Raw genomic sequence first — 17,965 nt, 5'->3', positions numbered from 1 at the left:
GCCGCGCCCGCGCGCAGGTTGAGACGCGGCGGGGTGTGTTAGCGGAGTCCGCCGCCGCCGCCGGACGTGCGACAGTTCAACAACGAACGCGTTGTTTTCGCACAGATCGACACTCTTCTTGATCAAATTAACAGGGGGCGGTTTTCCACAAGAGCACTCAGTTCAATTTGATGCGTTTCGAAAAGAGCGTCTGAGCAGATTAAAATAATTTCTATTTCGCATTATGCTAAGTGCTACACACATATTGGCCTTCAGATTCTGTTAAATACTCTCCATTGCAAATTTAAAATGCTACCAAAGCATGACCTTTGCACCTTAAATGACTTATAAATGAGATTTCCATTTTTTAAAAAATGTCCCATTTGATTAATTCGTCTACATTGACAAAAAAAAAATACACATTTTGGTTGAAAGAAATATATTTCAGTTCATTTATTTCAGTCCAGCATAATCAGATAATGTTGTACTTCAGACAAAATTGTCAGCAAGACTAGTGGTTAAGCACCTTCCACTAGCAAACTGTGTGTTGCTATGCTGAATTAAACCACGTTGACAAAATAAATGAAATGTGTAGTAACTTCAGGATTGGTCAAAGTATAAATGAAAATAAATACATTTCTCTTGACAAGTGGCAAAGATGAGGCACTTGTCTGTTAGCATTAGCATATGTATTAGTATATATGTAGGTATAACAGTACATTATTACTCTTTTGTATTGGTACACACATTCCTGCCATACATAGCCTAAGGCACACGTACGACACACCATACACGCGCTAATGTATCACCGCTCTGCAAAACATAAAATTAAATTAGAGAATCAAATTGACAGTGATTAATCATTTCTGCAGTTACCACCTTCTGACTGAGAAACAATGCAGTCTCATTGGCTGGGCCTGACTGTTATTCACATCTCAGTAACACACAGTAAAGACAGACACTACAGTCATTTTCACTCTAAAAATAGACCAAGATTCAACACAATCACTCACATATTGCTACTTTAGAATTCTTTAAATAATTAAAATTAAATTACATTCAAGTTTTACAATTATTCGCTATTTATGTCATGATACCACTCCTTTAAAGATTCAATTACATAATTTTGCAGCAATTAATATGCTTCCTGAACAAAGGAACAGCTGCATGTTGTTGTTATGAAGCATTTTTTTTAAATTCTCTGATCACAGTAATTCCACCCGGAAGTCCCTGTGCTTTCTTATCACAAGTTTTGCTGATAGTTGCATTTAACCATTAAATTACAATGGTTACATCATTTATATAATCCGTATACCATTTACACTCATTTGCATCTGTTTGGACGTGACCTTAACTAAACCTAGTCAAACCTGAAAACCAGTTAGGAGTGCTTTCTGCTGGATGGATTGTTTGCTAGCAACGATAATCAACCCAAAATCACTAAGCGAGTTATAACTCATGTGGTTGGAAAAACCTCTTCTTCCAAGAAAACATGTGAGATATGAGACAATTACATGGCCACATGAATAAACATCTCACTCCTCAAAAAGTTAATAGTGAACGAGACAGTTGACAGTACACAGGATACTACAGTATTTATACCGGTAACATACCAGCACTTTTGCAAGTATAACTTTTACAGCAATATAATGTCATATAGTGATAAATATTACTAAAAAAATACTTTAAATCCAATCTTTAATACTAATTTAATGGTGTGAGTATTGTACTAGTCATGGTGTGATTCTGTCAGTAAGATATTGACTACAGCCACTCTGTAGGAAGCACTTCTGCTTTCATAGGATGGGCTGAGAAGAGGCACAGAGCAGGTGTGTGTGTGTGTGCGTGTGTGTGTGTGTGTGTGTGTGTGTGTGTGTGGTATGTGTGTGTGTGTGTGTGCGTGTGTGTGTGTGTGTGTGTGTGTGCGTGCGTGTGTGGTATCTGTGTGTGTGTGTTTGTGTGTGTGCGTGCATGTGTGGTACGTGTGTGTGTGTGTGTGCGTGCATGTGTGGTACGCGTGTGTGTGTGTGTGCGTGTGTGTGTGTGGTACGTGTGTGCGTGTGTGCGTGCGTGTGTGTGGTACGTGTGTGCGTGTGTGCGTGCGTGTGTGGTATGTGTGTGTGCGTGGTGGGTGTGTGGGTGTGTGTGTGTGTGTGGTACGTGTGTGCGTGTGTGCGTGCGTGTGTGGTATGTGTGTGTGCGTGTGTGTGGGTGTGTGTGGGTGGTGCATGTCCTCTCAGGGGTGATCCGCGGAGGGAGGCGCTGGTACACTGAACCGCGGAAGATGGAGCCCGTATTTACTCTCGATTCCCGCAAACGTGGCCACCGCCAACCTGAAACCCCCGATATGGTCCGGATTCGGTGCCGGCAGGCTGATTCGAGATTTGGGGGTGGGTTCCGCGCCAACTGGTTTTCTGTGGTAAAAGAGAGCGGGTTTTCATGTTCTACATTTTCCGCCACTCAAAATAAACAGTTTAGCTGAATATTAAAAAACAGGGAGCAACCAAGGTCTTTTTTTCCCTAAGTGCAATGGAACCACAAATAAAGAATTCCGTGCCGGTTTTCAAGTTTGTTTGCATTTCGGCTGCTCTTGACCTCTCCACTAAGGACAAAAAGAGATCTATTTTTAAAGCCCTCCTAACCAATATTAGCCGAATGGTCTTTTGCGAGGTCCACAAGGCAAAACCACTTCAGATAACCGACACATCAACAGAAGATGTGGGTGCGCGTGCAGGCTTTGCGCACACCATGATGGCGACACTTTTAGCTCCATGAGAACATGAGGGAATTTCTGACAAGAAGGACAGGCTGAACGCTGGACTCCACCCGCATAAAGCCATTTCTTCCTGCTCTGGCTTTCACTGGCTGGTGCCAGTGCTTAGAGAGCTCATGGGCAAAGCCTTTATGGAAATGCCACACTGATTCCCAGTGGGAGGGCTTCAAGCAGTCAGCTGACTTTTTATAGGCCGTTTGGTTGACGGCATTCTGGGATTACTGAAGGGACAAAGCACCTACAAGCCATATTCAATCAGGCCTTAAACACTATTCCTGTAACAAGACATCTCCCACCATTAAAAGCAAAGTTCAAGTGTTGCAAATGATGGCAATTTCTTAGAAACTGCCCTCTTGGAAGATCATACCTTTCAAATAGTTGCAAATTTTTGTGGCATTTAGATCACCACATTCTTTTTTTTTTAGCAGCTGCCATTTTTGTCATGTTCTCTAAAAGATGAAAACCTAGAAAGGTCCCCGCCTCAAATGGTATTCAGGCAAGGTAATATACCTAATGCCACGGCGTGCGAAAAGCCATTTTGCTTAAGATCAAAATGGAGTGGCGGAAAAACTTACTGTCCACCGAAGTCCACGTAGAACCATCTCTGCAGCAGCTCATAGGTCACCAGAGTGACTCCAAACTGCGGTGAGGAACGGAACACTCGAGCTGCAATGAGTACACAAGATATGAGCACATTTAACCATAGAAGTTCAAATATTTGTGTCATTATCTTTCTTTGAACTACTCTAATTGTTATATTTCTATTATATTATTATATCTTAATATTATATATCAATTATGCATTATTATATTATTATATAATAAGACAGTGAAAATATAAATATTGAAAATGCCCAAAACAGCTGATGAAGGTTATAGAAAAAAAATACATGCAGAAAGTGTGGAAGTGTATCAGTATGTAATGGTTTTTGCGCAGTTCGAAATCACTGCCCAATAACTTTCAAATTGTTGGCTTAGAAATCAATAGGTACCAAAATGGTTGACACATTCAAGATTTCTGCATCCGCATCCAGAAATAAATGAGTGAAAATATAACAATAGCAACAGGTTATTGCACAGCTGATTCACAAACTCAATAGCTTAAATAAAGTTTAAATATACAAATAAAAAGCATTTTTATCCAGCCAATTTCTTAGCTGCAACACATTGCATCTAGCTAAGCATTTTTTTGGTCAGAGGTGAAGTATGTATTAAGTTTGGAAATGTTAACGTAGCGTAGTCATGTGGATTAGAGTGAATGACATAGACGACTGGCTGCTATATCCCTTAACGATACAGAAACTAAATGCACTATGGTATGCCAATCTGTAATTGAAAACCTATTCTATAAATATGGCGCTTTTGTAACTACTAGTGACATACTGTGTGTGCCATGCAGCTACCTCGATGATAATAAGAGCTAGCAATATAGCATCCTACCAAAAGTTAATATGCACTTCGTTTTTCATTGTTAAATGTCTTTTCTCTATTCCCATGGTTTAGGTGATAGTCAACTGCAGAATTGGAACTCTGATGCCATCAACAGTAAGCAGAGGAACTACATATAGCTAAGAGGCAGAGGTGTACATAATGTTTTAATTTTGTACCTGGTTATAAGTTTTTAAAACACCATTAAATTTTTTCAAGCATTTCAGTTCTAGCCATGGTACAAGAGACATAAACCACTCCATGCCAGTGCATATACAACAATATATGGCACTTCAGGGTGGTTAACGACCACCACCATCGTGCCGTATATTCTTGTATATGCACATCATGTCGTGGTTTATCTCTTACTGATAGTACATGGCCAAAAGTATGTGGACACCTGACATCCAACATCTCTACCAAAATTATGGACATTAATACGGAGTTGGTTCACCCTTAGCCGCTATAAAAAAACTCTTCTGGGAAGGCTTTATACTAGATATTACAGCATCGCTGCAGGGATTTTCTTCCATTTAGCCAGGCGAGCATTAGTGAGGTCGGGCACTGATTGGGCAATTATGCCTGGCTCGCAGTTGGCTTTCCAATTGATCTCAAAAGTGTTGGATTGGGGTGGGGTCAGGGCTCTGTGCAGACCAGTCAAGTTCTCCCACGCTGTTCTCGACAAAACCATTTCTATATGTGCGCCTGGGGGGCATTGTCATTGCTGAAACAGGAAAGAGCCTTCCACAAACGGTGGGGGAAGCACAGAATCATGTATAACGTGATTGCATGCTGTAGCATGACAATTTGCCTTCACTGGAACTAAGGGGTCTAGCCCAAACCATGAAAAACAACCACAGACCAAGGGGTGTCCAGATACTTTTGGTCAAACGTATATATGAGGTAAGTAATTCAGACTGTCAGCTTTAATTTAAGCATATTTACATCCATACTCAGTGATCCATGTAGAAATTATAGTCCTTTTTATTCACAGTCCCCTCTCATTTTAGGGGACCAAAGGAGTTTCGACAAATTAACATGATCTTATAAATGAACATGTCTTCAGCATGTGAAACACATTTGGGGTCCTGCTGCAAGGTGAAGCAGCATCCAATGAGTTTAGAGGCATTTGGTTGGATCTGAGCAGATAAGGTGTTTTTGTATACTTCAGAATTCATCCTGCTGCTGCTGTCAGCATCAATAAAGTCAAGTAAGTCAGTACCAGTGGCAACCATACAAAGTCTATTTTGACACATCCAAAGATGTAAAGCCTGCTTTACGGCCATTTCGAGCGACAACAGCAACAGACTGCAGTCTCCACACCCAGAATCAACTCTCGACCTTTTGTTAGCTTTCTTGTGCATGAACTAATAGGCCTATTTCACAAGATGGCGACCAAAACCGGATGTAGGGATACTTTGTTTCCGGTTACCGTTGCTATGGACGCAAGTCCATTTCTGACAGCGAAAAATTGAGCCTAAACAGCGACGTGTGTTCTCACAGTCCCTGATAGCTCTGCCAAAGTTCACTGTCCGATGTTATCCGCATTGTCGAAGCATTGCCAGTGAACGTTAAGCGGTCTAAACTGGACAAGGGCTATAAATTCTTTTTTGAGAAGTTTATATTCGGTTATGAAGGTAAGTATAACGTTAGCTCTGGTTCACAAGAAAGCTAAATAGCTAGCCTGCTAACCACATCAAGTTAGCCGATTAAAGAGATGTTGCACTTCGACATAACATAAATTCTTTTCTGGAGGCGACTCCATTGTGTTTTCGTAGCGTGAAGCAACATCTGCTGTCCGTTAACAGCGTCTCTGTTCCTCTCGGTTGTCCCGAAAATGAATGAATAGGGAGCCTGACAACTGCGAGGAAAAGCGATTCTGTTAACGTTGACGGTCAGCAGGGGAGGCAAATGCTATGCAAGTACAATGTGTTAGGCTCTACAAAATTACTTATGTTATTATACCGAAGTGAAATATCTCTGAACTAAGTTTTGTACTACCGTTACTATTTTGTGACATGCTGTTTGTGCTGTACTTGTTCTAATAAAGATTTATATTGCTTGTCAGATCGCCTGTGTAATGGTGTTCAGTTCACTACCGAGCTGTTTGTTTTCATCGCTGATAAAAACTACCCACACATTTTTAAATCAGCTGATATATCTTAAGTAGGCTTGTCGCGATGTCCATCAATACATTTTGTAATTACAATTAACAACTAAAATAAACGTGCATCTGCAGTTTCAACGTTGAATATCCAAATATGTGCTTGCTAACAAGCTAGCAGTCTAAAATGTAATTTGCTAATCATAACATAACATATAGCTCGCTAACTGATTTTATGACATTCCAAACGTGTTTTTGACAATGTTGTCTTGATTATATAACCAAGGGCAAAGTATTAACACACATGAATTATTATTTTTTGTTTCTCAAAGAGTGGTAGAGCTTATGTTTGGTGGAACTGTCATGACAGGCGCACTGCCGCTAGCCATCTTTCCCGAATATATAAAATCAATTCTGAATATATAAGTACAATTTCCGAATATATAAATTCAATTCTGAATATATGAGTACAATTCTGAATATATAAGTACAATTCCTGAATATATAAATTCAATTCCCGAATATAGAAATTCAATTCCCGAATATATAAATACAATTTCTGAATATATATAAATTCAATTCCCAAATATATAAATTCAATTCCTCAATATATAAATTCAATTCCCCAATATATAAATTCAATTCTGAATATATAAATACAATTTCTGAATATATAAATTCAATTCTGAATATATAAATTCAATTCTGAATATATAAATCAATTTCTGAATATATAAATTCAATTCTGAATATATAATCATTCGAATATAATTCATTGAATATATAAATACAATTTCTGAATATATAAATTCAATTCCCGAATATATAAATTCAATTCTGAATATATAAATACAATTTCTGAATATATAAATTCAATTCCCGAATATATAAATTCAATTCTGAATATATAAATACAATTTCTGAATATATAAATTCAATTCCCGAATATATAAATTCAATTCTGAATATATAAATTCAATTCTGAATATATAAATACAATTCTGAATATATAAATTCAATTCCCGAATATATAAATTCAATTCTGAATATATAAATACAATTCCTGAATATATAAATTCAATTCCCGAATATATAAATTCAATTCTGAATATATAAATTCAATTTCTGAATATATAAATTCAATTCCCGAATATATAAATTCAATTCTGAATATATGAATTCAATTCTGAATATATAAATACAATTTCTGAATATATAAATTCAATTCCCGAATATATAAATTCAATTCTGAATATATAAATACAATTTCTGAATATATAAATTCAATTCCTGAATATATAAATTCAATTCTGAATATATAAATACAATTTCTGAATATATAAATTCAATTCCCGAATATATAAATTCAATTCTGAATATATAAGTACAATTTCTGAATATATAAATTCAATTCCCGAATATATAAATTAAATTCTGAATATATAAGTACAATTTCTGAATATATAAATTCAATTCCCGAATATATAAATTCAATTCCCGAATATATAAATAACAATTCTGAATATATAAGTACAATTTCTGAATATATCAATTTAATTCCCGAATATATAAATAACAATTCTGAATATATAAATTACAATTTTGAATATATAAAGATGGTGCAGATATAATCAGGCATATCACAAGACAGCCGTTTTTATTTTTTGAATAATTTCTTTTTTTTTCTTCATGGGCTACTGAGTGAGAAAAACAAGTTTAACATTAGCATCAGTAAAATTTGACAGTACAATCAAGGATAAGCAAACAAAAACGTTAAATAATTAAAATTTGAATAAGGCAATAATTCGGATTTCATTAAGGGGTCCTTATTTTCTTGGTATTAGGACCTTTCAAGTAGGGGCACCAAATTTCACAGGGAATGGCCCAAAGAGCTAGAAAAATAGAAAAGAATCTCTTAACCATGTTTCTCTGCTCCTGTTTACAACCTGAGGCAATTCTCCAAACCGCGCAAAGAGTACAGGTGAGCTGCTTAAACTATTTGAATAACTTGCGATGTTGGTGTTTGAGGTGCTGTTTAGGCTCAATTTTTCGCTGTCAGAAATGGACTTGCGTCCGTAGCAACGGTAACTGGAAACGAAGTATCCCTACATCCGGTTTTGGTCGCCATCTTGTGAAATAGGCCTATTATGCAACAACACACAGCTGGCCAAGAAACAGCTGAGAAGGTTATTGTCCAAGTAATTTTGGTTCTCCAAAATGGGGGGACTATGTATGAAAAAACGCTGCAATTCCTCCATAGGTCAACGAACACGGATGTAAACACTCACAAATTAAAGCTGAGTCTGCACTTTAACATCATATACATCGATGCATTTCAAATCCAATGTGCTGGAGCCAAAACCAAAACCAAAATTGTTTCACTGCCCAAATACTGACTTCACTGTATATTTTATATATTTTATACATATATACACACACAGGCATTATACAGGCATTAGGTTAGCACACTCAGTGTACAGATGTGGATGTGTACCTCCGGCTCCTTTCCAGAAAGCTCGAGGCCCTTCTTCCCTCAGGATTTTCCAGAAGCAGTCAAGAAGCCCATTGTACGTGGTCTGGCCAGCACGAGCGGCCACTTGCAGGCGGGTCTTGATAACATCAGCAGGGGTCACCAGAGAGGCAGCGGGCATGCCTGAGGGGGAGCACACACAGCTTCACCTGAGGGGTTCATTTCCCCCGACAACCAATCACATCACCCCCAACCCACGCTTTCCCCCAACCCTAATGCCCCAAAACCAAAAAAAAAACATCTGAATACAGATATCACCGGTTCTCCAACGCTTCAGCGCTGGCGTGACTTTCCTGGTTATAACGTGACCGAGCGGGCGGTGCATTAGCGCGTTCGCCGTTAAACACCCCCCCCCCCCAACCCCCCCCCTCCAATATAATATTTCGATCTTTCACCCTTTTACGAGTTTGCCGGGGGGGGGGGGGGAGATGCCCCAATTGACCGAGCCCCCCCCCCCCTCCCCGGGCCTGTCGTTCCCATTACGGGCCCTTATAGATGCTGCAGGGCCCTTTTTACTCAACGCCCAAATGAAGCGTTTGAGTGCTCCTCGTGGAGACGCGGGGCCGCGGGGCCCGAGAGCCCCTCACCTACGTAAGGGCCCTCGGGAGCCCCTGCAGAGAGGCGCCGAACGGGGCGGGGCAGAGCGCTACGCTGCAGCCCGTTCGCCTGAGCTACGCCGCCATTGGCTCGCAACGTCTCGCCGGCCCCGCCCCTTTTTTTTTTTTTTTTTGCTGAACGAGAGAGGGAAATTACTCCTCGTCGGCGGCGGCGGCTTTTAATCGCCGCCGATGTCGTCCGCTGATTGCCGAGGAGGGAGCGCGGTCTGCTTCATTTCCTCCCCCCCCCCCCCCCCCGGCATAGCGAATTAGAAGGGGCGGGGGGTGGGGGGATGGGGGGCGCAAACATTGGCCGTGAACCGCCACTCCCACAGTCGAAAGCCTCGCGGTCTCTTTCGAACCCGAAGCGCAGGCCGGAAGAGAGGGTCACGGGTCCCAATCACAGAGAGGAGGCCGCTCCCGTACCCTAAAGCCAGGCGATTCGCCCCAATCACACCTGTAAAAAACACAAAAAAAAGGCAGCTGTGCAAACGAGCTGCGGGCCCTGTACGCCAGTATCAGCTGTCCTGCGTAAGGGACGTCCGCTGAGAAGCCACCGTGCAGAAACCGCAGACGGAGCGCGCGATTCAATTTCCTGCGCAGATTGTAAATCGCCAAATAAGCGAAACAATTTCCTTCAGAAATGATTTCCTCCCAATGTCGAGAAACAGGTGACAAAAAAACAACAGGGAACCCGCTAAATTATTAAACACGCGACCCTTAAGGGTATTAGCCTAAACCGTAGCTCCTGTTGAAAAAACCGCGGAAAAAAAAATAAAATAAAAATCTTTCCGCGCAAACTAATGTCTTTCCACATTTCGAGAAATGTTCCGTTTGGCCTTTTGTCCAGACAAAAGTCGGGAGGAAGAAATATCGACCTATCAATCGCATGGGAGGCTGCAAGAAATGTATTCATTCGTTTTCCTTTGCGCTCCAAACCATATTGGCTTGGCCGTATTTATTGTCTTTATAGCGATATCTGCTCTCACCACGGAAATACCGCTAAAGTGAAATATATATATCGAAGTGAAAAGCAGGCTCCACATATTCCTCTATGCAGGAAGCACAAAAACAACAACAAGAAAGCAGAAATGCATAGGAGGACTTTGGCGGAGGTTTTCTGCGTGGTTCCACCGCTGCCGAAGGGTCTGTTTACCCCCCCAGCGGGGCTGCCTCTGCTCCCTGTGCCCCCGCGCGGCGCAGGGAGCTGCCAGGCCCCCGCGTATTAAAAGTGGAAAACATCCCGGCTCCTTGGCGGAGACGCGGCGCTCGGAAAACCCGGCCCGGGCGGCCCAACGCTCTAATTAGGCGACCGCGGCGGAGACAGCGGTCGCCGGCTGGCTACCGGCGGGCCCGCGCGGGGCCACTCACCCGCCAGGGCCCCCGCCAGCAGCAGCCTCCCCGGCCCCACGCGCCCGTCCTGGTCCGACAGGGCCGCCTTGGTGTGCGCGTAGCAGGGGAAGTAGATGGCCGAGAAGGGGATGTCGCGCAGGAAGCAGGCCTTCGCGCCCTGGGGGAGGGAGGAAGCAGAGGAGAGAGACCGGTGTAAACAGCGCTACTCCAGACTGTTCTCCCTTAAGCCCTTTTTCTTTTAAAAAAAGATTCTCAGTGGAAAAGTCATTTTTGCAGGCAATTTCTAAACAATTCTATACAATTTGCAATGCATTTTGCTCCACGTTTGGGCATTTAGCTTTGCAGAAGTATTAATATACAAGCAGACATTGGCCTACACACAGTATAGACAATGACACAACAAAAATAAAAATACAAATAAACCAAGATGGGGTATAAAATATGAAAAACAGAAAGCTGTTAAAAATACAGACATGAATGCACAGTGCAGAGATATGTTTGGATGCGCAGTGCAATGTTAATCTGTTTTAATTTTGAGCACAGATAACTGAATTCTGTGTCTTAGCAGAAAAGGCTGACTTTAAATAGCTCTGCCAATCTAAATTCAGAACAGTATACCTTCTTAAAATGAACAACAGGAATTCTAAAAACAACAAAATAAAAACATCAGCGGTGGGGATGTGGTACTTCAAGAGTTAAAGTGCTTTTAACCAATAAAATTTTAATAATTCTGGTTAGTGTTGTTTCTCCTCACAAAAGTAGTTATTCGATCATGGCAGAATATAAAATGTTTCCATTATGGCAGAAATGTAAACTGCCTTCTTTTGTTTCTTGCAGAAAATGCAAAGAAAGCCATTTTGTGCTCTGACTGAATCAACCCCTCGGTTAGGGGAACTAAGTTCAGGCCAATCAAAAACAAATGTTTCCCTGCGTGGGCGTGCTGGCATAACCTGGGTCTCGTATGAGGCTCGGACCTGATGTGTGTCGCATAATGATGTAAACAGCATCACTGGGAGTTTATTTTCAGACACTTATTTCAATACTCGATGACTTCTGACTGTACGGCCTTCCCGTTCATAAACAAAGAAACATCTCATGTCCCCTCCCTGGCAGCCGTCCAAGGGAAGGAAATGGGAGAGATTTTCCCTTCAGCAAAACGGTTTAATGCCAAGCGATGTGCAATTTTAGACAGGCTTCATTTAACTTCCAGGTTAATCCGCGCGGCGGACACAGGTAGCGGGGATTCCTGCGGTATCTCTTACCCCGAGCTGCCCCCCCCCCCCCCCATACAGGAGCGGACTACCTGCTGAAAACCGCCAGATAACATCGCCCCCACCACCCCACCTCACCCCACCCCCTTCATAAATCAGGACTTCCTCCGTCCGTACCATCTGCGCCGCTTTGGCGGTGCGCTGGCGGAAAAGGCCGTTCAGGGCGCGGCGGCGCGGCTCTGACGACGTCGGCCAATCGCGGTTCACCTCTCGGCGGTCTCGCGGGCCGAAGGCACCGGCCGGTCTCGTGGGCGAAGCGTGAGGGAGGTGCCGTGTGGGAGAAGGCCCTGCTCTTAGTTAAAATGTATAACGGCGGCGGCGCTGGTCGTGAGCCCCCGCAGTCCCCCCCCCCACACGCTCTCTCTTCCCCTGAAGGAGAAAAGCAGGGTAATTAGAGTGACAAAGACAGCTCTGTGCACGCAGGGCCGGGCTGGAGGAGACAGTCGGTCTGGGAGACGGCAGGCCGGAGCTCGTCTCCCGCAGTGAATGCGCATTGTCTGTCTGTACGGGGGACAGAAGGCAGGCAGGGGTGGCAATGGGTTTGACATTCTTAACGTGCGCGCAGACACACACACACACATGCACACACATACACACACACACATACACACACACACATACACACTCACACACACACACACACACACACACACACACACACATACACACACACACACACCCCCACATCACACACACCACACACACACACACACCACACATCACACACACACACACACACACACACACACATACACACACACATACACACACACATACAATCACACAGACAGACACACACACAAGCGATACACATCTTCTCTATTAAAACTATACTCTAGCCCCTGTTTCCTACCCCCTTACAGACAGGTAAAAGCTGCTGACAATCACCTGTGGAATCTATGTTTTCATTGCGAGAACAAAATAGGAGCACTATTGGCAAATCAAACAGAGCTAAATTAATAGCCGAAATGTTCACTAATAATACCCTTTCATTCACCCAGAGTTTATTCAAATGTTGCTTTTAATCTGGGAACTGTTAAACGCATACATTAACATGTATCACTTAACCTTTAAATTGCTGAAGGTTCTGACCGATCCACACAGCATTTACATTAGAAAAATTTAAAATAAAATGGCCGAATCTCTTTGGGACTCAGCATTACTACTGCCATTGTCGCGCTTTACAGGCGTCTGTTTACATTAAACGCGTGCTACCCGCTGCCTCGGCTCTCCAGCCTTCCGGAATGATCTCTTTTAATCTCCGGGCAGGCTCGACTCCGTTCAGCTGCAAACGGTCCCCTCAGACCCTGTTTACTACGGCCCACAACAAGCCCAACAGGACGCGTTAGCGTTAGCATCCAAACTGAGGCCGAGGTTCTCCGCCGTTGTTCCGGCTGGGCGCCCGTCGTCCAGAGCGGCCCGTTAGCACGTTAGCGTTCCCAGGCCTGCTGGGAGCTCGCTGCTAAATAAACGGGCCGCTGAGCACCCTGTGTCTCAGATACTGGAGAATGCGAGGGAGAGAGGCGAGCCAGAATCGCAGGAGTGCGGCAGAACAGCACCTGAGACGCACCTGGCTGGATGGCTATCACCAATGCCTTTAGCATCGCAGTCTTAAGCCAGAGCAGACTGTGATATGGCTAAGGTTTAGCATTTTAAGTATTTTATCATCTTATATAGATACTGTTATATTTCAGTGTTCTTTTAATACAATCTTATATGTATTATGTGTGTGTGTGTGTGTGTGTGTATAATCTTAATCACTTCTACTAGAAAACATACACTGAACAGTGTTTTACTATCTTTCCATAAAATAAATGACTCTGCATGTGTGAGCGACTCTTCAACAGGAAGCAGGCCTTCCTGTTGTTTCTACATACACATACAAGGGCGTGCGGATAACGGCCTCATTTACACACTCACAAGGCAACTGAATTACAAATCATGCGTCTCCCATTATACAAATCAGTGCAGTTGGATTGTTCACCAGTGCATCGCACCAGCACCATAAATGGGCTGCACTGCAATTCTGTAGCAGCTCAAGTACAGAGCAGCATGGTCAATCTTCCACGTTTTGTTTCACCTTCCTCTTTACTGAGGAAGAATACATCATTCCTGCAGAAAAATAATCAGAAGTGTGTGCTCCTACTTTTAAGCACCAATCGCTGAGTCAAAAGACCACAGAGAAGACTGTGGACCTGTTTGCATTGCATTAACATGGGAAAGCATGAATATTATACTATGATATTATACTGTATATGTCATCGTAGATAATATTGTAATATTATAACGTCATTTATTTTATATATTATATGTTATATATTATAATTGTATAATAAACAAATATTTATATAAAATATATGCATATCATATATATTTACATGTGCACTTACCCTTATATACAGTATATAATATATAAGGGTAAATAATACTGTTGCAGGTAACAAACCACTTAAAAATAAAATTAGAGACATGACTGGCAATTCATAAGTGAAGATCAATGGCCAGGGGCAGAACCCAACCGCTCTATCCAGAGAGCAGCACCAGGGGGCAGTAGCGAGCTTCCCGGGAGGGGGGCCGGCGGCCACGCCTGACCGAGACCCACCTTGTAGAGGCCGAAGAAGCCCAGGTCCCGCATGACGGACAGCGCGCTGACCCGGGGGCCCGTGGTGATCTCCCCGGCGACCTGCAGCCGGATCTTCACGATCTCCAGCGGGTTGGTGAAGATCACCTGGGAGCCGCCGGCCTGGACGCGGGGGGGGGAAGAGGAGATTTACACAGCGCTCCGCTCCGCTCCCGCCCGTCACCGCCCCTCTGGAGAATAACCTACATTAACATGTCACTGCACCTACAGTCGCATGCCGCAGCACAACACCTGCAACAGCTGGTTTTAAGAGGCTTCTGCATTCATCGCTATGCGTCTGAAGACGACTCCTTAAAACACAGTCTCCAGATGCACAGGCAATAGCCAAGACAGCATTTTTTAAAGACATGTCCCCGAATCTAAATACAATATATGGATATGTACACATAAAGGGCCTTAAAAATAAGTTTCATTTCCAAGAACAGAACTCTTTTGGGCAGTATGTAATTAGTATCATTCCCGTTTCTCTTTGATCAGCAAAGAGCACCCACGGGGAAAGAAAAGAGTGAATTTTTGAGAGTGGATCATAACCTGTAATTCTCACATCCAGCCAGTCACGTGGAAGCCAGCTAGCTCACTGCTAGCAATACACGAGCAAGCTGGCTAGCAACAGATCACAGCAACAGTATTTGAACTGAGCTCCATTTTATTCAGTAACTTAAAATAAATCAGATCGCCCTGAAGTCCATGTGAAGAGAAATATTGCCAGTAATTCTCATTAATACTCCATTTCTGTTCTTGCCCACAGTTATTGAATTAATATATAGATACCTGTATATCAGGTAGTAATCATACTCCACTTTCTCTAATAATTTGTCTGCTGGCTGAAATATCTAGCATTAAAAAAGGGTCACTCAAATGAGTTGTGCATTTGTGCTTTTTGGGAAAACCGTGCATTTTTCACATAATTATCCAAACAGAGATGCAGATAGTTTTGTGGGGGCAGTCATACATATTTAGTGTAGCAATCAGCAAGTCTCAGTAAATTGTGGAATGCGTCACTTCATGTATTGTTTTATTTTGTTAACCTGAGAACGTTATTAGGGAATTAGCTACTTAACCCATGTGAAACCACAGCAGGTGTAGTGGCATACGTGCTCATGCGTCTGCAGAAGAGAATTCAGGCCACGAGTGCAGCCCTCCAGGAAGGCTAGGCCGCTCGCCGCTAACAGGACGCTACGGGTGTACAGAGGAGGCTGCGTCTGGGTCCATCGCATCAAATCGGACTTTATTATATGTTGATATTTGAGTCACATGCAGTGTGTGTGTGCTGCGTGCAGCCCCTGGGCAGCAGGCTTCCCACCAGAATGTGCTGGTTACAGGAATACCACCGCTGCACACAATGCTCATCTTCTTCCCTTTCAGGCTGAATGCTGAGGAAACGGCAAGAGGGTGGACTTGATTAAAGAGCCAAAACCTCCCAAACTAGAATTATAAATGACATTTAAGGCAAGTTCTAGCTAAAGAGGAGTTTCTTCTTTCTTTATTTGAAATGATTGTCCCCTCTTTGTGTGGTGTTTGACCTCTCCAGTTCCACATAATTATGTGTGTACGCGTATGTGTATGCATGGACGCGTACTGCATTTCAGTGAAGGCGCTCAGGTACGTTTACCGTTATTAAAACAGTGGCTCCTTCATGTGCTATCTCTGAATGCAGCCACACTTTCAGGCTCTGAAAACCTGGCTGGCTGCCGCCTCTTCAGAATGATAAAAAGAAAGAACATTTCAGGCCTGCTCTTATTTCTCGCCCTATCTTTTTTCCTGTTGCTCCTGGTTACTAACACTGTGCGCAGAAAGCGCCAGAAAGCAATTAGATAGAAATCAGTTTCCATGGATTTCTTCTTCGTTTGGGTACCCATAAAAAGGCATGCACTGTTTGCTTTTTTGCCGGAGTATATGAATGCTGAATTGTTTGTGTATTTATATCTTACGGGAAGGCATTAAATTGGTCTCAAATCTACGCCCGTGTTCAGTTAAAAGTCCTTTTTATAAGTGCTACCATATTTTTAGAAAAAGATGCAATCTCTTTATTGAAGGCACTCTTTAAACAGGAATGAGTGAAAGACCCAAACTTCGCTCTTCCATACAAAATAACTAGTAATTACTAGTAGGGGAACTTGCATTCGACAGTTGGACATAATTTAAATAAATTAAATTTAGAGAACAGACGTGTCTACTTATGCAGAGACATTTTTGTTTGTCGTTCTTCACTGGCTCATAAAAAATTGAACACCAAACCTGTTAAATGTCAAAAACTGTACAGTGAACCACAGGCATACCAGAGACTGCCAAATTGAATAATCAATCGACCTCAACAGCAATTGAACAATAAAAGATTGAACGGTCGGGGGGAGGGGGAAAGAACAAAACGTAATAATTAGAAAACAATTCATTTTAATTTATGCGATTCAGGGAACGGGGAAAGGGGGTCCTGGCCTTTTTTTCTCTCTCTTTTTTTTCAACAAAAAAAAAGAGTTTACAAAACAGCAGGTAGTTTGTTGAAAGAAAGGCGCATATTTGATTACAAGAGACAAAGTCAGAGCGGGGCGGCTAATTCCCGGTAATTACAAGGCAGGGCGATCTCCTGAGGGACTGGAGAAACTGCGCAGGCACGCTCGAGTAGCCGCGCTGGGACAGGCCGCCTGAACGCCCGGGTCAGGAGGGCCACGCGGAGGCCCTCTCTCACGTCAGCAGTTCCCACTTCCACACACGCGCTCAAAAAGCCACACAGCCGCTTTAAAGCCAGGAGCAAACATTAGATATCCTCCATTAATAATCACTTACACTTTCACAGGTGCCTCCTAGGCATGGCTAACGGGCGCTCACGGGCTGAAGGAAAATAAACTCGCTTCGCACATTTTTTTTGGCCAGAATTACGAACGTGCGCAAGTGGAAGGCTCTGACGCGCTTTATATTTTTTTTACAGCTGTTCATATCGCGGCGGAGAGCGATCCGTTGACTGAAAATTAACAAAGCGTTTATTCTGCGCGCGTAATTTCCGCCCCTTTCCGGCTCGCAGGCGCGTATTTTGAGCTTCGACGAGGGCCGGCCCGACCGGAGATAAGCGTAGTGCCAGCGCGTCCGTCAGCGGAGCCTGACGTCCTTACCAAATAACCATCATGCCTCAGCGGCACTTAAACGCACGCCGCGTCTCAAAAGTGCCAATTTCGGCGAGACGAAGAGAGGGGGCGCTGTGCCGCCGGTTTTCCGCGTGCGGCTTTCGATAGGCCGGGCGCTTTATTAACACGCTTCCCTCTCTCAGCGAGCGCCCCGTTCGTTTCCTAAATCCC

General features: G+C 43.1%; 1 protein-coding gene across 3 annotated transcripts in view; it reads right to left on the bottom strand.

The window, feature by feature from the left end:
* Positions 1-401: 401 nt before the first annotated feature.
* Positions 402-17,965, bottom strand: part of LOC135261706 (electrogenic aspartate/glutamate antiporter SLC25A13, mitochondrial) — a 63,968-nt gene continuing 46,404 nt past the window's right edge. For 2 of the 3 annotated variants that reach the window (XM_064348245.1, XM_064348248.1), the window contains exons 14-18: positions 14,637-14,777; positions 10,782-10,920; positions 8,779-8,937; positions 3,328-3,418; positions 402-2,393 (exon numbers count right to left, since the gene is read on the bottom strand). In XM_064348245.1, the coding sequence (XP_064204315.1) occupies positions 2,216-2,393; positions 3,328-3,418; positions 8,779-8,937; positions 10,782-10,920; positions 14,637-14,777 (708 nt within the window). In that variant the 3' untranslated portion in view covers positions 402-2,215. The remainder of the gene's footprint in view (positions 2,394-3,327; positions 3,419-8,778; positions 8,938-10,781; positions 10,921-14,636; positions 14,778-17,965) is intronic. The other variant, XM_064348246.1, reaches the window with a different exon arrangement.

The sequence above is a fragment of the Anguilla rostrata genome, chromosome 8 (assembly GCF_018555375.3).
Source record: "Anguilla rostrata isolate EN2019 chromosome 8, ASM1855537v3, whole genome shotgun sequence".
Classification (NCBI taxonomy): domain Eukaryota; kingdom Metazoa; phylum Chordata; class Actinopteri; order Anguilliformes; family Anguillidae; genus Anguilla; species Anguilla rostrata.
This window is presented reverse-complemented; position numbering and strand designations above follow the sequence as displayed.